At 47.4% G+C, this 19,937-nt stretch overlaps 1 protein-coding gene across 1 annotated transcript in view; it reads left to right on the top strand.

Annotated features, from left to right (window-relative positions):
- The first annotated feature begins 6,279 nt into the window (after positions 1-6,279).
- Positions 6,280-19,937, top strand: part of MRC2 (mannose receptor C type 2) — a 77,162-nt gene continuing 63,504 nt past the window's right edge. The window contains exon 1 of the mRNA XM_035136405.2: positions 6,280-6,819. Within this exon, the coding sequence (XP_034992296.1) occupies positions 6,717-6,819 (103 nt within the window). The 5' untranslated portion in view covers positions 6,280-6,716. The remainder of the gene's footprint in view (positions 6,820-19,937) is intronic.

Raw genomic sequence — 19,937 nt, forward strand, 5'->3', positions numbered from 1 at the left:
ATCTAAAACTATATTAGTGGCGCAACAATAAAGCTGCTAGCACATTTGCAAAGCTAAGCAGGGTCTGGTACGGTTACAAATCAGATGGGAGGGGGGCTGCATGTTGAGATTCATGCAATGCAAGGGGGTTGGGCTAGATGACTCTCAGGGTCCCTTCCAACTTTACAATTCTATGGTTCTATTATAGCTCCATATGATCGCACAAGTCACAAGTGGGAAACAATACGAACAGACGTACAGGGGGCCCAAACAAGAATGCAACTCAGTAGTTCTTCCAAATGAAGTCATACTTGGCAGGACTAAGCAGTTTATCATGTGTTTGTTCATGTCATATGAAGGCCAGTGAAATCTGCTGAGGATGCTTTGCCCCTGGTAGCCCTAAGATCACGCATCTGTTTTTCCTGGGTGATGAGAAACAAGGCTATTTTGCACCACACATCTCAAGCAAAGGTCAAAGCATCTTTCCAGCTTTGAGAAATATTTAGACAGGTCACGACCAAGAGGAATAATAGTAGAGGTTTCAGCAGAAACTCAGAATTTCCCCCATAGAACATAATAAACAAAAATTTGGATCCTTAAAAGGGCAGCAATATATAACATTATATATTCATATATTTTGCTTTGCTATATAACAGAAGCTTCAGACACTCTTTTAGATCAGCAGTCCCCAGCCTGTGAGCTGGGACCCAGAATGCAAACCTGCCTGATTAACTGGGATATCAATGAAAGTACAGGCTGCAGAACTGTGCCAGAAAGGGAATCCCTGGGCTGGCTTATGCAAACCAACTTTTGCAGGCCTAGCAAAGAGCAAATCTGTTAACATTACAAAATGGGTTGATAGTATGGAAGATGATAAGAATTAAAAATATTTCTTTCTTACCTGCACTGATGATAGTCGTTGTTTGGATGGCGGACTTTTATCCATGTCCGCAGTCACACAATCAATCAATCAATCAGTAGCTGAACCGGGTTCCACACAGTCACAAAAACAAATTAACCAAAACAAAAATGCAAAATAAATTGCAAAAAGTGCCAAACTTGATCTGTTCTGGAAGTCCGTTTGACTTACGAAATGTTTGAAAACCAAGGCACAACTTCTGATTGGCGCAGGTGGCCCGGAAACAATAGCCAACAGCGACATTGGACGTTCTGCTGAGCAGGCAGACATTGGGATTTTTACTGCACCTCCCCCAGTAACCTTTATTATGCCTATTTTGTTTAGATTAATTATGTGGAAGCCACTCATTGTGCTTTCCAATGTGTGCCCACCTGCCTATTTTAAGTTTTTAGTTTTGTAAAGTTTCCTAACGTCTCCAACATGTTGACCATGAAAAACTGGTACTATAAACACAAGAGACAAAGACCATTTTAACTCAGTGGGATTTTACTTCAGGATTTTACTTCAGGCTTGCTCTGTAATTCACAAATCTGTGATGTCCTGATGAGGTTGAAGACTAATTTAAAGGTTCTCATTCTTACTGCTGTTTGACCAACTTTAATCTCTGAACTTGTGCAATGGTCTTTTGGAAAGCTAACACAGGATCCAATTGTTGTGACAACTTGTCATCATTAAGATCTAGTTCAAAATGGCCCACAATTAAAATCTGATTTGAGAGTAACATGCGGGATTATTCATGTGTGTGTAAATAAATGATAAAACTGCCTACAGTTTGCAAGGACCCTTGACAGCAGACATTAAATTTAGCCCGCCCAGATCACATTTTTATTTCCTGTGAAATGGTCTGTAAAAGCTTCCATCTCCTTACTATACTAAGCTGTGTGCTCTTCAGGGAGTGGTGCTAATGTTAGGAATTCATCAGTTTGATTCCCCCACTGAACAAAATGAAGTCATCACTTGGTAAACTTCGGATTTTGAAAGTAAACTGTGTAGCAGTTCTCTGAATCAGTTCCAAGTACCTAATCCACATTACAGTGGACTGGAAATCAATCTGTCCTGGATTGCTGCATTGTGTTGTGACCTGGAATCGCAGCCTGTAATAGTCGCCCCAGGACTGTCCCATTTACAGCGGCTTTATTCTTTACTTCGCTGAAGGCTTGAGCAGCTATTGGACTTTATTCTTGCAAAAGCTGGTTCTGTTGTGTAGTTAGTGACAGGATTCAGCCTCTTCTGACACTGTTCATTACTGAACAGGCCTGACTTTTCAGAGAGAGAGAGAGAGAGAGAGAGAGAGAGAGAGAGAGAGAGAGAGAGAGAGAGAGAGAGAGAGAGAGAGGGAGGGAGAGGGAGGGAGGGAGAGAGAGAGAGATTTTTTAAAAAAAGCAAAAGAAAAGGGCCCTCTCAGTGGCTGCTCCCAGATTCTGGGACTCATAGCTGCCAAGTTATCCCTTTTTTAAAGGGATTTTCCCTTATGCTGAATAGGCTTCCTCGCGAGAAAAGGGGAAACTTGGCAGCTATGCTGGGACTCCCTCCCTGGAAAAGCTAGACTGGCTCCTTCCTTGCTGTACTTCTGCCGGCAGGCTTTTGGGAAGTGACTGCTTTTAATGAAAGGGCTGGTGCCGTGCTATTTTTTATATTGCAATTATTTGTATGTTTCAAACAGGTTTTATATATGTCTATACTCTTAATTCTATTAAGGTTTGTTGTTAGTGATTTTTGATTGTATCTGTAAGCTGCCTTGAGTCCCATCAGGGGAAAAGGCAAAGTATAGATAAATATATAACAACAACAACAACAACAACAACTCACACGAAACTTTCTACAGCGATCTGTTCATGTAGGTGCTGCGGCAAAATATACAAATAAACCTCTGAGAACTCTGGCAAGTGGCCATAGACATGGACAAGAATGGGGTAGAGGGCGCTGGGAGAAAAATAGCCTGTAAAAAAAAGAGGAAGAGAAACGAGACATTGCTAACACCACATAAACATGTGACCTGCAACAAACTTTGCTGTGGTGCTGGTGTGTGTGGGTTACATGAGCCTATTATAGGAAAAAGGAGAGGAGATGGAGATGTTTGGGGTTGGTGGTACTTACCGTTGTTCCTTTAGGTGTTTGCGGTGCCTGTTCAATGCCAGAGAAATGTGGGGATCGATGACCCACACCAGGGCCGGATTTAGGTATGATGAGGCCCTAAGCCAGGCACCCCCAAACTTGGCCCTCCAGATGTTTTTGGGACTACAACTCCCATCATCCCTAGCTAACAGGACCAGTGGTCAGGGATTATGGGAATTGTAGTCCCAAAACATCAGGAGGGCCAGGTTTGGGGGTGCCTGCCCTAAGCTACTGAAGGTAATGGGGCCCTTTGTATGTCCAGCTGTCCTTTGTCAACAACAAATTGTCGCTGTTTTTTTGTGCTGAAAATATGCTATATGGTAATTTATGGACCTAATAGGTATCTAAGGGACCCAGGTGGCGCTGTGGGTTAAATCACTGAGCCTAGGGCTTGCTGATCAGAAGGTCGGCGGTTCGAATCCCTGTGACGGGGTGAGCTCCCGTTGCTTGGTCCCAGCTCCTGCCAACCTAGCAGTTCGAAAGCACGTCAGAATGCAAGTAGATAAATAGGAACCGCTACAGCGGGAAGGTAAACGGCGTTTCCATGTGCTGCTCTGGTTTGCCAGAAGCGGCTTTGTCATGCTGGCCACATGACCTGGCAGCTATACGCTGGCTCCCTCGGCCAATAATGCGAGATGAGCGCGCAACCCCAGAGTCGGTCAAGACTGGACCTAATGGTCAGGGGTCCCTTTACCTTTACGTATCTAAAGCCATAATAGGATCAAAATAAATAAATTATGTATTACATGAAATCAATCAGTAGGCATAAGACTCATACCCTTAGTCTATGCTGCCCGATCACCAGTCTACAAGCACTCTTTAATATTAGATAACAGGTACAACAGCTTGACCTACATTCAACTCTGCTGCCCTGCAGCCTGCAGCTGCATGCTACATATTGCCATGAAACCAGTCCATGCAGAATGTAGGCACCCTATACAGTCGTACCTCGGTTTACGAACCGCTCGGGTTGCGAACAGTTCGGGTTACGAACTCCGCAAACCCGGAAGTGTTTTCGGCGCGCGTGCGTCCCGCGCATGCGCAGAAGCGGCGCTCGGTTTGCGACCTTTTCGGGTTACGAACTGCGACCCAGAACGGATCGCGTTCGTAACCCGAGGTACTACTGTATATAGAAATGAGCAAACCAGTGATATTTTAGGGAGCAGGCTAGCAGGCGGGGGCCCATTACTTACATCATAGGAGCCAACACAAGACAAAACACTGCTGCTGTATGTAGGTTTTATTTTGATTTTTTTTTAATATTATATTTTGGAAATGTACATCCAGGTTCTTTTTTTCCCTTTAATTTTTTTTGGGGCCCCGAAGAGAGTGGGGCGCTAAGCTATAGCTTGTTTAGCTTATACGTAAATCCAGCACTGACCCACACCCTTGTAGTGCTGATGTGATTGTGTGGCCTGTCTACAACATCCAAGCTCGGACACTGGTGGGTGGGTAGATAAGGCCCCACCAAACACCCCCCCTTTCTATTGCACATTTGTGATTATTTGTGCTCTTGATGTTTTCACGGTTGGCATGTGTGGCCCTGCTTTATGTACTGCAAAGGTTTCGGGGGCAGCCATACTGTACACAACCTGTAACTTCTTGGTGAAATCCTGTAACTTTTCATACAACAAATGTTTTTAGGGCCGGGGGGTGGTTGTTCCGCTTTTGTTGTATTGCAGCCCTTCCGGACAAGCAGTGACGTGGTAGCATCAGGGAACAAAGCAGAATAAATCCAACACTATTATTAAGGAAATGTTGCAGAATACACCCAGAATAAAACACCCTAAACGACCTCAGTCCAGTATACCTGAAGGAGCGTCTCCTCCACCCCCATCATTCTGCCCGGACACTGAGATCCACCTATAAGGGCCTTCTGGCGGTTCCCTCGCTGCGAGAAACCAAGTTACAGGGAACCAGGCAGAGGGCCTTCTCGGTGGTGGCACCCGCCCTGTGGAACGCCCTCCCACCAGATGTCAAAGAGAAAAACATCTGCCAGACTTTTAGAAGACATCTGACGGCAGCCCTGTTTAGGGAAGCTTTTAATGTTTAATAGACCATTGTATTTTAATATTTTGTTGGAAGCCGCCCAGAGTGGCTGGGGAAACCCAGCCAGATGGGCTGGGTATAAATAATAAATTATTATTATTATTAATATTATTATTAGTCTGGAGAGGTCCAAAGGCAGGAGCATGGCCACCACAACCGCCTTCCTGTTCACTGGTCCTGCTAGCTAAGGATCATGGGAGTTGTAGGCCAAAAACATCTGGAGTGCCAAGGTTGAGGAAGCCTGGACCAGAGCATGCCAGGCACTCCTGTCTTCCACTGCCTCCCGCAGTTTGGACAAACTCATGTTAGTAGTAGTTACAGATAGGTAGCCGTGTTGGTCTGAGTCGAAGCAAAATAAAAAAATTCCTTCAGTAGCACCTTAAAGACCAACTAAGTTGCATGCACACAAAAGCTCATACCAAAATAAAAACTTAGTTGGTCTTTAAGGTGCTACTGAAGGAATTTTTTTTTATCATGTTCGTAGCTTCGAGAACACTGTCCAACATCTTGTCCTCTGTCATCCCCTTCTCCTTGTGCCCTCAAGGAATGGAAAATTAGCTTGCTTTAATAGGCTAAAAGACAAATTGGAGGACAGTGCCTTCAACGTGTCAAATTTCCACATATCGGGACTGTGACTTGGGGAAGAGAGTTGGTCTTGATAATATTTTGGATGCATTGCAGTCTGGTGATTTTATAATAGGTCCGTGGGAGGGGGGGGGAGTTTCCACTGTGGCAAATTGGGAAGCAGATTATCGCAGGAGGAGGGAGCGGGGGCGACCCCAAAAGATGGAGGGTTGCAGCTCTCGAGTTGCATATTAAATATAATAAATCGGGGGTGACCAATCATCCTAAAATGCAGGATTGCAAAATATTGGAGCGGGAGGGGGAAGCCTTATTATTATTATTTGCAAGACATCTAGTCCAATAATTTTGGGGCTGAGTGGAGGTAGACCTGATAAACGCCGTGCAGTCCCAGGCAGCCTATGCCATCTCCGCTTTTGCAAACTGCAAACTCCTTGCGTTCCATGCATAACAAGACAAAACATGCAACCGCGCAGCAGCATCGCGCCCATTTAAAAGTGCCCGAGTGCAGCTGGGAGGAAAGGAGGTGTCTTTTAAAAGTGAGGAGTGGCGGCTGCGGTGGGAAGAAATGCTCTCGATTTTAAAGGTGGGCAGAGGGAAAGAGGTTGCAAGAAGGGCTCGGGGAAGAACAGGAACCAGAGCCTCTCCCTCCTTTCCTCCTCTCCGTCCCCCTCCGCCTCACTTGCAACGTGTTGCAATTCCTCTTAGCGCACATCCAGCTTGCCAAACCGCGGAAAAAGTTTGGAAGTCTTGGAGAAAGCTACTCTCTCGCTCCCCCCCATTTCCCTTCCGCCCACAACTGGCTGGGCAGCCTGTGGGGTTCGTGACGCAGCGTCTGAATTCTTAGAAGGCAGGGGAGGGGCGCTTTTTTCCCTTTTTTTTTTTGGAGGGGGGCGCATTCCTTGTCTCTCCCATCTCCTTGTCTCTTTACCCTCCCATCACCTTCGGAACAGGAGGAGGGGGAGAAAAGGACACTGAGTCAGCACGGAGAGAGAGAGAGAGTGCGCAAGGACGCAAAGCAGGAGAAGAGGAGAGGGAGATCAGTCCCAGCCCCCCACCCCACCCCACCGCTATGAAACTTCCCAGCCCCCCCTCTTCGCCACGGCCTCGCTTGCTGAGATGCGCCCTGGGCATCCTTCTGACCATTGAGCTCGGACTCTGCGCTCTTCTCCCAGGTAGGGCTGAGTTGGCCAAATGTGTTTGTTTTTACTCCTTTCCAAACTTGCAGCGTCTTTTGAGGAGGGCGGGAGGTTGGGGGTGGTGGTGAAAGGAGGTACTTGTAGATCTGCCTCTTTAAAAAAAAAGAGGGGGGGTCGGCTCCTCACAAAGTTAGCATGCACTCTTCTCTCCCCCCACCCCGATTTCACTCCCCCCGTTTTGGGCAGTTGTTGGGGCATTTGGGGGGGGGCGTGTATGCGAGCTTGCGTTTTGCAAACGGAGGAGGAGAATCCTGAATGGAACCAGATGTGGTTTGGAATTGCGAAGGGAGGAGGAGATGGAAGGGGCTGTTTTTGAAAGAAACGGGAGGGGGGCACACACTTGCACACCTCCCCATCAGCAAAAAAAAGATGATTTTCTCTAGTTGCAAGATCTGATCCCTGCTGCATTTTGAAATTAATGCTCTTGTTTCTGCGCCCCTGAAGTTTGGGAATTTTATTCTTTCACCAACTAGTTCTGCTTTGCAACCCTCCAGGCTTTTTGCATGTGTCCAGCCGTAATAAAAACCCCAACACACCACTTCATACCACCGGATTTTCCCAGAGGAATCAGTGTTTCCAAAAGTTAGAGCGAGTGCATTTTCCAAGCTGTGCATTTTCCATGCTGGCGTGCGTTGGTCTCCCCAATTGTGCCTCCGAGGAGGATAGCGATTTGGCCAGCAAGAACAGTGATAGGGACGAGAAATAAACTAATGAGAGGCATTTGTTGGTCCCCAGAGCTTTGTCAAAAGCTCGGTGTATTTGCCTCGCAAGCACACTGGCCTTGCAAGTTGGCCAGATCTCCAAAACTTGCTCCAGTGTCTGGACCGGTCAATTGTGCCAGACAGTGACATTTAAAGAAATAAATAAAATCCCTGCTTTTTGCTCCAGTTTCCATGCAGTCTGCAACCAAAGGATTAACAAAAACAAACAAACTTTGCAGCGTGATAAATTTCTAAAAGAACCCCATTGTGGCTTACAGAGAGAGAGAAATGCAGTTTAAAGTAAATCAGGAAGCCGCTGGGAAATGGGGGGGGGAACAGGAAGCTGTTGGGAAAAGGGTCAGGAATGAAGCAGTGTGGGGTCGGTGGTTTGTCTCAGTTTTGGGTGGGAAGTTAGAGCAAAAGATGCAATGATTGAATGGGACCAGCTTATATATGGCTAACTGCATAGGCTAATTTGGGTAGGAGATTGCCCACAATCACGTGCTCTTCTTTGTCTCCTCCCACCCAGCGGCTTGCGCACCTCTGCAGCCAGCCAGGTAACTGTACCTGCTCAACACTCGCAGAAACTTGTATTCCTGCCTCAGCCCCTGGGAAATGGGGAGCAGGGGGAATAGGCCACCCCAGTCTCGCAGTACGGCTGCTCCAATCAAATGTATAGCTCTGCTGCCTGCAGCTCCTTTTACAAGTAAAAACCAACCGGGGTAGATGGGAATTGTAGACGAAAACATCTGGAGGGCACCAGCTTGGAGGAGGCTGGTAAAACAAAGAATGCAAAGAGATGCCATAAAGTAGTTTGTTCCCTAATACGTTGGACTCGGATGTGGGAGACCTGTAGTCATAACTCATATTAAATGCCGTTGTTGCTTAGCAAGTGAAAGAAGCTGAAATGAAATTAAGAGCCAAGAGGTGCACAGAATGTGAAATGATGCGTTTTAAAAACACTGCAGGCTGCATACATTCCATACATTTAAAGCGCACTTAAAACACACGACTTCCCCCAAAGAATCCTGGGAACTGCAGTTCTTTAAGGGTGCTGGGAATTTCAGTTCCGTGGCAGGTAAATGACAGTTCCCGTAATTATTTGGGGGAAGTAATATGCTTTCAATGTATGGTGTGAACACAGCACAGTGTAAAAGGAAGACAGGTTCTAAGGCTTCTCGCTCTTGAGCTTTAAGATATATTAATGGACTTCTTTTGGAGCACTTGCATATTTCTAAAGGTAAAGGGACCCCTGACCATTTGGTCCAGTCGTGACCGACTCTAGGGTTGCGGCGCTCATCTCGCATTATTGGCCGAGGGAGCTAGCGTGCAGCTTCCAGGTCATGTGGCCAGCATGACAAAGCCGCTTCTGGCGAACCAGAGCAGCGCATGGAAACGCCATTTACCTTCCCACTGTATTTATCTATTTATTTATCTACTTGCACTTTGATGTGCTTTCGAACTGCTAGGTTGGCAGGAGCTGGGACCAAACAACGGGAGCTCACCCCGTTGCAGGGATTTGAACCGCCGACCTTCTGATCAGCAAGCTCTAGGCTCTGTGGTTTAAAAGCTGCATAACTATGTGGTACCTACTGTGGGTGGCCTGTTGCTTTTGAAGGCCGCTCTTTCAATGAGAAGTGAACTGTTGGCGTAACTCAGTCGTCCATAGGCCAACTGGCGTCCAACTGTTTTCCTAATTTAATGTGCTCAAAGATAGTTTCTTTCCGATTATTGAAAGCATCACTTCTGCCTACAATGTTGGATGGAGTGGAAGGATTTAGAAGCAAAGCTGTGAGATCTCTTAAAAAACCAACATGACAATTCTGAGTCTTATTTATTTATTTGAACAAAGAGAAGTAATGTGTGGGATGGGAGTCAGTAGCCTCTGCTAACCTCTAGGTTAGATTACTGCAATGTGTTATACATGGGGCTGCCTCTGAATACTGTTCTGAAACACCATCCAGGTTGCTCACCGGGGCAAGGAAGTTTGAGCGTATAATGTCATCCCTGGCCCGACTGCACTGCCTCTCCCCGATGCTTTTTAACATCTGCATGCGCCCCCTCGCCCAGTTTGTCCGGAGTTTGGGTTGCCACCTGCATGCTGATGGCACCCAACTTTATCTGTTGATGGACGGCCATCCTGACTCTGCCCCAGACACACTGACCAGGTGCTTGGAAGCTGTGGCTGGACGGCTAAATCTTTCTTTTCTTTCTTTTTTTTTTTTAAAGTTTTTATTGAGGATTTTCTTGGTTTACAAAGGTAATGCAGTCTCATATTTTTTTTTCCATTGTTATACATCAATCTTGCTTGTTGAGACATTAGGAGGAAGGGGGGTAGAGGTGGGTGGGGTGGGTGGGTGGGGTGGGATGCCTATGTTTCTGTTTTCCTAGATATATGTAGGCGTTCAGTGTCAGCGTTGTTTGTGCGGGTTCTCTGTTGTTCGCTTGTACTCCTTTGTTGCCGAGAGAGGATGGGGGTTGGCGTAGGGTGTGGTTGTTCATTTTTGGATGGCTGTGGTGGTCTTTGGTTTCTTGTGTGAGTGGGTTGGGTGGGTGTTTTGGTTAGTTTAACCATATTGATTTGAATGCTGACGGTGGATTTTTGTCATTATCCTGTTGGGCTGTGTAAGTGATGAAGGGGAACCATACTGGGGTGAATGTGTCTTCTTCTGTTTGTCCCCGTGCTAGTTTCAGCTTACTGGTTAGTTTTTCTAGTAGGGCCGTTTCCCATACTACTTGATACCATTGGTCCATGTTTGCTCCTGACAGGTCTTTCCAGTGTCTGGTTATGATGTTTCTGGTTGCTGACAATAGGTGGGTTATGAGTTCTTTGTAATCTGCGTGGGCGTTGTTGTCTTGAAAGATGTTTAATAAGGCCAGTTCTGGGGTGATTTCTAGTACTTGCTTGGTTATCTTACAAATTTCTCTTATGGTTATTGTCCAGAATGATTGGATTTTGGGGCATTCCCACCACATGTGGAGGTATGTTCCTGTGGAGGTGCACCCTCTCCAGCATTTTGGTGGGGTTCCTGGGTGTATTAGTGCTAGTTTTCTTGGGGTTAGGTACCACCTGTAGGTTAGTTTCATGGAGAGTTCTTTTCTTTTTGTTGATATGGATTTGAAGGGGGGTTTAGACCACATTTTGGTCCACTGGGTGGGGTTTATTTCATATCCTATGTCATCCTCCCATTGTTGTTTGATAGCGTTTAGGGGGTTCGTGGGGCTTTTGAGTAGTATTTTGTATATTGCGGATACCAGTCCTTTGCCGTGTCCCTTTGTCGTTAGTAGGAGGTTTTCAAATGTTGTAGGGAGTCTGGTTGCCGCTGATTTTATTGCTGGATTGTTTAGGAGTGTATGGATTTGGTTTTGTGCCAACCAGGGTATTTGGGTGTCTTCTAGTTTGGTTTGTATTTCTTGTGCTGACAGGGGTTTGTTGTTTTTATAGAAGTCGGTTAGGCGATATAGGCCTTTGGTTTGCCAGGTTTTTATTTGGAGGTTTTGTGCTGCATGGTGGAATACTGGGTGGTAGGTCAGGGGAATTAGTGGGGACGGGGTTGGGCACAGTTTGCCTATTTCTGTTTTCCATGCTCTGAACATGGTTTGTGTGTACCTGGTAAGCTTTGTGGGGATTTTCCTTATTTTGTTTGGGAGGAGTGGGTATGCCGTGGTGCTGATATTTTCGATTGTCTCCCTCTCAAGGTGTGTCCATTGTTTTGTCTCATCTTCTAGTATATATGGGATTATATGTCGTATTTGGTTGGCACTGTAATATGCTTGTATGTTGGGGATCCCCCAACCTCCTTCTGAGGTGGGGAGGTGCAGGTATTTGGTGCTTACTCTTGGTTTTTTGTGTGAGAAGATAAAGGAGTGTAGTTTTCGTTGCCATCTTTGAAGCTGGGTTGGGGGTATCCAGATTGGGAGGGTTTGGAATAGGTAGGTTAGTTTCGGGAGGGTGATCATTTTGATCGTGGCTATCTTGTCTGAGAGGGTGAAGTTCATGCTGCTCCATCTCTTTAGGTCTTTGTTTATTTGTTGCCACAGGGGTTTGTAGTTGTGTAGGTATAATTTGTTGAGGTTTTTGGTTATTTGTACCCCTAGATATCTAAATTTGGTATGACAGAGTTTTATCTTGGTGGTGTTGGTGAGTTTTCTTTGAATATGTGGGGGGGTGTTGAAGCACATGGCTTCTGATTTTGTAAAGTTTACTCGTAGTCCCGACACTGTTGCGAAAGTGTTGAGTTCTCTGATTAGGGAAGTTGCAGTGTTTAAGGGATCTGGTGTTGTGACCATTAGGTCGTCAGCGAATAGCCCTAGTTTGTAGGTTCTGCCTTTTATTTCCATTCCCTTGATGTCTGGGGCTGCTCGAATACGTATTGCTAGGGGTTCCAGAGCCAGGATAAAGAGGAAAGGTGACAGTGGGCATCCTTGCTTTGTGCCTCTTTGGATTACTATGGTATTTGAGTCCATGTTATTGATTCTGCATTTTGCTGAGGCTTGGGAGTATATTTGCTTTAGAGTTTGTAGGAAATTGGGGCCGAATCTCATGCTATTTAGTACTTCTAGTAGGTATTTCCACTCTAAGCAGTCGAACGCTTTGAGGATGTCTAGTGACATGATTGTTAGTGGGAGTTTAGTTGCCTTGCTATGTTCAATCAGGTTCAGTAGTTTCCTGATAGGGTCTGTAATGTTGCGACCGGGGACGAAGCCAGTCTGGTCTGGGGCTATTAGTTTGGATAGGAATGTTTTTAGGCGGTTGGCCAAGATTGATGTGAATATCTTGTAGTCTTGGTTTATTAGTGAGATCGGGCGGTATGATTCTGCTTTGAGGCTGTCCTTCAGGGGTTTTGGGATGGAGATTATTTTGGAGTGTGTCCAGGTTTGGGGGATGGATTTTCCTTTCATGATGTCGTTAAATAGGCGTGTCATGTACGGCATTAGGGGTTCTTTGAATTTCTTATAGAATTCTGTTGTGAAGCCGTCTGGACCTGGGGCTTTGTGTGGTTTCAGGTTTTTGAGGACTGTGTCTATTTCTTCTGGGGTGATAGGGCTGTCCATGAATTCCTGTTCTTCCTCGGTTAAGGTAGGCATGGTCAGTCCTGCTAGGAATTGTCTGATTTCCTTCTCTGATGGGTTATGGGAGGTGTATAGGATGGAGTAGAATTCTGCAAATTCTGAAGTTATTTCTTTAGGGGAGAATGTTATGTTGCCATCTTTTTTGGTGATGCAGTGTATTCTTGTTTTGAGTGCTTTTTTCCTACATCTGTTCGCTAATAGTCTGGAGTTTTTCCCCCCGTGTTCGTAGAAGCGTTGCTTAGAGTATAAGATGTTGATCATTGTTTTATTGATTTCTAGGGAGTCTATTTCTCTTCTTTTTTGTTCTATAAGTTTAAGTATTTTTTTAGAACCTGTTTGTTTGTAGCGAGATGAGAGAATGTTGATGTCTTGTTCTATCTTATTGATTTTTGAAGAGGTTTGTTTTTTGAGGAGTGCTTTTTCTTTTATGCACACTCCTCTGGTGACCGCTTTCATTGCGTCCCATAAGAGGGGGGTTGATGTATTGTCTACATCGTTTTCCTTGAAGTAGTCCTGGAGAGTTTTTGTGAGCCTCTCTCTAATTTCTTTGTTTGTAGTTAGGATGGGACTGAAGGACCATGATGGGGTGGTTTGCGTTCCCTCTCCTATTCTAATAGTGGCTTCTACTGGGGCGTGGTCTGTGATTTTGATGTTGCCTATGTTTGTTGATTCTACTAGAGGGATCAGGCCCTGTGTGAGCAGAATGCTGTCCAGTCTGGACCTTGTGCCATGGCGTCCAGATTGGAATGTATGAGTGGTGTCTCCTGGGTTTTTTGCACCCCAAATGTCATAGAGACCCCTGTTTTTTAGCATTTTTAGTAATTTATAAGAGTCCCTATTTATTGGGGGAGTTTTTTTGAGGAGGTTTGCCCGTGAGGTTGTAGGGTGAGTGTCTTTCAGGGATATGCCTTTCATATTTAGGTTGAGGTCACCTCCCAGGATTGCTTCCCCTTCCGTGAAGGAGAGGAATTTGTTTAGTGTCTTTTGGAAGAAGTCTAGTTGTTTCGAATTTGGGGCGTATATAGAGCCTATTGTCAGTTTAGTTTTGCCGTCTAGTGCCCCTTTGACAAAGATGAATCTGCCTCTTTTGTCCTTTAGGATTGTTGTGGCTTTAAAGTTTAGGTCTCTACTGAGTATCACTGCTACCCCTCGGGCTTTTCCTGAGCCGTTTGCCACCCACTGTTGACTGAAGCGGGGGTCGTTCAGGAGTTTGCTCCCTTTGGGTGGATTGTGTATTTCTTGTAGAAAGGTGATGTGTGGTTTCATGGAGTTTATGTATGTGGTGATGCGTTTTCTTTTGATGGGGTTTCCCAACCCCCTCACATTTAGTGTAATTGCTTTTAAGTTAGCCATCTTGCTTCTCTGTTGTGTAGGGTGATTACTTGCCAACCCGTCCGGGTCGTCCTGCCTCTCTCCTTGTGTTGTTTGGAGAACCACTGGAGTTGCGCTGACCTAGGGTGTGTTGGGTAGGGGAATAGTGGGGTTGGAGTTAGATTTGGGTTGAGGGGTGGAGGGTAGGTTGTAGAGGGTTTCCTATATGTAGTCATATAGGCGTTTGTTGGGGGAGTTTTGGACCTTTTGGCGATTAGCCGGTTGGTCCTGGGTCTCAGCTGGTGTGTGGGGGCATGTACAAGAACAAGCCGGCCCCCTTGTCTTTTGTGAAGGGAGGTGTCCAGCGAGACGATTTGAGGCGTCTTTGTGACGCCAATGACTTGTATGAGGTTCAAAGGCGATGTTGCCCGTGAAAACAGCAACATCTTTTGGGGTGTGTGTGTATTGGTACGCTCTAGTGCCACCGTTTTGTAGGTTAGGTATCAAATTTTGCCTGATTTTGGGTTGTGTTTTGAACGTTGTACGGGTTGGTTTTTCCTAGTGTGACTGAGGGGGGTAATGAGGGTGTGGGTTGTCGGGTGGTGGGAATGTAGTCGGGGTTGTCTGGACTGGTGTTGGGGGGTTTTCTGTGGGGATGTGGTGTTAGTGGGGGGGGGTGCTGTTGTTAGCTAATTTTGTAGCTTAGGGAGGGAGGGGAGAAGGGAGGGGGAATCACCAGTCCTGCGATTTGGGATGTATTCCGGTTGCTTCATTGGGTGTTGTTGTTGTTGTAGTTGTTGTTCCTCTGTGAAGAGTAGATCTGGGTGATCTTGGTCTGGTTTCTAGTGCTGACTCCTCGGCGGGGTGATTCTGTGCGTGTCCGTCTTTGGTTGTATTGATACGTCTTGTTGGGTCGCTTTCGTTGCCTTCCTTTTCGTTCCACTCTTGTCCATTTGTTTGCTGTTGTTTCATTGCCGTGGTCCTGATCCTGGCTGTTGCTTGGTGAGTCTTCCTGTTGCTCTTCCGGTGGAAGGTCAATTCCGAGGTCTTCCAGTAGTTGCTTGGCTTCTGGTACGTTGGTTGCCATGTGTTGTGTTGTGCTGGTTGTTACGATGAGGCGGAAGGGGAAGCCCCATCGGTATTTGTAACCTGCTTGCAGGATGCGCTGGGTGTATGGGCGTAAGTTTTTCCTCCGTTTTAGGGTGTCTTGTGATAGATCTTGGAAGGCCGATATGTTGTTTCCTTTGTATTGGAGGTTGTTTGAGTTTCTGAGGTTATTCCAAACCTCTTCTTTCTTCCTGTAGCGCGCAAAGCATACGATGATGTCTCTGGGGGGGGAGTCAGCTTTCGGCTTGGCTCGTAGGGCTCTGTGAGCCCTTTCCAGGTCGTGTATCTCGAGCTTCAGACCTGGGATTGTGTTTTTCAGCCAGCCTACAATTAGGTCGGCTGGACTTCTCTCTTCTGCATTTTCGGGGAAGTTGCGAAAGCGGATATTGCAGCGTCTGCTTCGATCTTCCAGGTCCGCTTGTTTGATTCTCATTTCTTCATTTTCTGTTTCCAGTTTGTTCAGTTTTTCTTTCATGAGTGTGTTTTCCTCCTGGTACTGTTCTATTATTCTCTCCTGCGATTGATTTTTGTTCTCTAGGTCTATCACTTTGGAGGTCAGCTCATTGATAAGAGCCTTCAGGGGGGTCACTGCGGTTTCTACTGCGGCTTGCAGTGCTGTTTTTAGTCTCTTTTCCATTTCTATCATTTCTTCTCTCATTTCATTTAGCGTTGCTGGGTGATCGGTTCCTTGGTGGGGTTGTGCGGCTTCGGCATGATTCGCCATCTCTTTGGTTGATGTCTCCTCGGTCTCTTTGCTGGTTTTGGTTTGGGGCTTGAGGTCTGCTTGGTTTCTTTTTGTGGTGTGATGTGTTGTGGTCAAGACTTGTGGCGTTGGTGGGTTTTGTTGTTGTTGTTGTTGAGTTGGTCAGGCGATGTTGATTGGTGGCTTTGGCAGAGCGTTTGGTTTAGGCAGCCATTTGAGTTACTTCCTGGCTGTGGCTTAGGAACTGCTTTAAGGTTTCTGTGTTCGTCTCAGTAGCGTCGCCGGGTTGGGGGGCGAGTAACTGGACTGATGGTGGTTAAAGTAGAGTGAGATGAGATGGAGGCGGAAAGAGAGTGAGGGAGAGGGAGAGAGAGGAAAAGGAGAGAGGAATAAGGAGGGGAAAAGGAACGAAGGAGGGAGGGAAGGAAGGGAGGAAGGAAGGAAAGAAAGAAGGAGGGAAAGAAAAGGAGAGGAGAAGATAGGGGTGGAAGGAAGGGAGAGGGTTTAGGCAGCGTTTTGTTGTTGTTGTTTTTAAGTTTAGTTGTTTTTTAGTTGGTTTTCCTCTTTTTTCCTCTTGGTTGGTGTAGGGGGTGGGGGAAGTGAATAAAGGAAAAGAGAGTGAAGATTATACAGGGGAAGGGAGAGGGAAGGAGAAGAGCAGGGGGACAACTGAGCAGGCAAATATGCTGTTGATATGGATAAGATCTGGATGCGGGGAGGGGGTTAGAGGAGGGAAATATGTGTATGTGGGATTAAGTAAAATGAAGTAAAGTAAGCGTTAAAAAAGATGAAAGAAGAGTCTGGATAGATAACACTTTAAAAAATGAGATGAAAATAAGGTAAAAGATAAAATAAAATGAGGGTGAGGATAGGAGTACCAATATGTAAGAGGGAAAATAGAGAGCCAGGGGACGTGGTGTCCTCCCAGGGGGTGGCTTTTTCTTGGTGCGCCAGTGGTTGCGGAGGTAGGCCTAGGCTGGGCCAGCTATTTTATGTGCCCTTCTTCTGCCTCTTTCTCCTCTTCCTCTCCTCTCCCCCCTCTCCCTCCTTCCCACTTGGTAGCTGTGGTTCTGGAGTATAGGTTTGGGTTTTCACCTGGGGGGGGGAGCAGTGCGATGGAGGCCTTGGTGGTGGTAGCAGCGACTATGGCCGTAGGGGGTAGGGGGGTTTCCGGGGGGGGGGTTCTTCCCCCTCGTTTGGCTTGTGGGTGGCGAGGGGTCCTCTTCTCCCTTTTCCCTTCCCCCCCCTCTCTCCTCTCCCTTCACCTTTCTGTTTCTTCCTCCTTGGGGTTTGATGCGGTGGCGGCGGCAGCGACGATGGGGGTGGTGTGCTCTTCTGCTTCTGGCGCGCCGGTGCCTAGCAAGGCTCCCCGTTGCGGCGGCGCAGAAGCTATTGGGTCAGGGCCTTTCTCTCCGGGGGGGGGGTCTTTCTCCTTCTTCTCCCCCTCTGGGGTGTCTGATGTAGCGGTGGCAGTGGCCGCGGCCGTGAGGCAGGCCCTCTCCGGGTCGCCACGTGGAGGGCGGTCAGAGGCCTCGGGGTCTCCGGATCTCGCCCGGTTGCTGGTCTGGAGCTCCCGACTGGAGCTCCCGTCTTCGGCCCGGCAGGCCCGCGGGGGAGCCTCAGCGGCTCTCCGCTCGATCCGCCGGGTGTCTCCGACACCCGCGCGGCTGTTGCTGGGGCCGTGGGTGATCGCGGCCGTCGCCGCGTTGGAGCTTTGTTGGGCCGCCGGCCGGGCGCCCTCAGCTTCGGTCCGGTGGGGTCGCCGGGGGGCCTCCAGCGGCTCCCCGGTTGCTCCACCAGGCTCTCCGGGCGCCCGTGCAACGGCGGCGGCTATCTCGGCGGTTTTTGAGGTCCGGGGGCTGGCCAGGCGGCACGGGCAGGCTGATTGCTCTCAGGAGCTATGCGTTGCCGTGCCGCTCGCCATCTTGGCTCGCCGGAAGTCCCGACGGCTAAATCTTTCGAAGACAGGGGTCCTTTGGCTGGGTCGGGACAACATGGAGTTGGGGGGGGGCAACTCCCATCTCTTGCAGGGGCGCAATCAGTGCCAGCGCCTTCTGTCAAGAGTCTGGGTGTAATCTTCGATGCCTCCCTTTCTATGGAGGCGCAGGTTACAGCTACAACAGAGGCGGCATTTTTCCATCTCCGCCATGCTAAGCAGTTGGTCCCTTACCTCTCTCGCCACTGTGATCCATGCGATGGTCACCTCCAGGCTTGATTATTTTAATTCACTCTATGTGGGGCTGCCCTTGAAGCTGACCCAGAAACTGAAGCTGACCCAGTCTTCGCCGCGGGATCACATTCATCCAGTGCTACACCAGCTGCACTGGCTCCCGGTGGAGTACAGGATCAGGTTTAAGGTGGTGGTTTTAACCTTTAAAGCCCTATACGGCCTAGGACCCTTGTACCTGGGTTTTGGGCGGGGTATAAATAAAAACTATTATTACCATTATTATTATTATTATTATTATTATTATTATTATTATTATTGGCTGGTCCAAGGTCACCCAGTACATTTCCTGGCTGAATGGGGTTTTGAACCTGGATTTTCCCATTCCTAGTTCAGCACTTCAACCCAGAGATAGGGAATGTGTGTGGCCCTTCCAGATGTTGCTGGACTCTAACTCCCATCAGCCCCAGCCAGCACAGCCAATGGTTGGGGATGATGAGAGTTGTAGTCCAACAACATACGCAGGACTACACATGTTCCCCCACCTCTGCTGTAACTGCTACATGACATTGGTTCTCGATAGATAGAATATTCCTTGGGCCCCTTGCTAAATTGAGATAATCTTAGTTACTTAAGAAGATAAGAACAACCTGTTGGATTGGGCTTATAATATACTAGCTGGCCCTGCACGCGTTGCTGTGCATTAGTCTATGAAATGGAGGGTAATAGCCCCCCTTCAGATCCCCCTGAGCCTCAGAGTCCCCCTGAGTCGAGGCGAGATACTGTGGAGAGGGCAGGTTTCATCCCTGTGTCTCCCTGTTCTGACCCATTACGTATCCCTGCTCCCTATTCCCCCCCCCCCAGGCAGGCCCCTACCTCCACTTGGCAATGTTGGTTATTTGGTGGGGGATTTTTTTGGGAGGGGGTTAGTGGTGCTAAATTGTAAAGTAAAAACCCCTTGCCGTGCCCCCAAGTGCGTTGCTGTGGGTTATTCCCCCCCCCCGGGCCTAGTGGGGGCCTGGCAAGGGCCTACATAAAACAGAGGCCATGCTGCAGCCTGTGATCCATGCGCTTGTCCTCTCCCCCCCCGGGGGCCTAGTGGGGGCCTGGCAGGGGCCTACATAAAACAAAGGCCGTGCTGCGACCTGTGATCTGGACGCTCACCCTCTCCCCCCCCCCCGGGCCTAGTGGGGGCCTAGCAGCCTGGCAGGACCTAGGGGGTCTGATAATGGCCGACTTGGTGGTTTCAGTTGCTTGGTTGGTGATGTCATTTGGTTTGTGGGTGTGGCTTAGATTTCACAGGAAGGGAGGGGTGGAGGAGGGTATAACGCCACTTGAGGGCGCTGTTTTACTTGGTGGAAAATCAGGTCTATACCTGCCCAGGTGTGTGATTTGAGGGATTTTTGTCCCCAACAACGCTCGGGGAGTGGCCTGGATCGTTGTGTCAAAATTTCAGGACGATTGGTCAAGCGGTTACGGAGAAAAGTGGAACATGCAGTATCACGATTTTTACATTTCTATATATATAGATATAGATTTAAGGATCTTATTCTTGTTGGTCTTTAATGTTTTTAGCAATTTGCTGCTCTTTTTTCTAGCAACCCTTAGAGCCTGCTTGAATTTTTTGTTGGCCAAAGTTTATGTTGCTTTTGTTCTCTTCATTTGGACAAGTCTGTCGTCCCCCCGTACCCCCCCCCCCGGAAGCTTTCTTGCCTCCCAAGCATTTAAGATAAAAAAAAAGTTCTGTACTGTACGGATTTGTAGGTTGCATTCAGACATGGGGATAATTGCATTAATTCTTTTCTGCTTTGAATGCTAGTGCTATGATCCTGGATGATATTGTTATAGAACTCTGATCAGCATATTACCACGTTGTGCTAAGGTGGTGGGAAAGAACTGTGTGCCGGGATTCCACCCCAAATTTCATCATGTGAAATTGCAATGCAAAATTCCCGCGGTTTCCTGGGATTCAGCTGGATTTCCCAGAAGTGGCTTTTGCGTTTTGTTGAAAGATCACGCAAAACACGAAAAA

The sequence above is a fragment of the Zootoca vivipara genome, chromosome 13 (genome assembly GCF_963506605.1).
Source record: "Zootoca vivipara chromosome 13, rZooViv1.1, whole genome shotgun sequence".
Classification (NCBI taxonomy): Eukaryota; Metazoa; Chordata; class Lepidosauria; order Squamata; family Lacertidae; genus Zootoca; species Zootoca vivipara.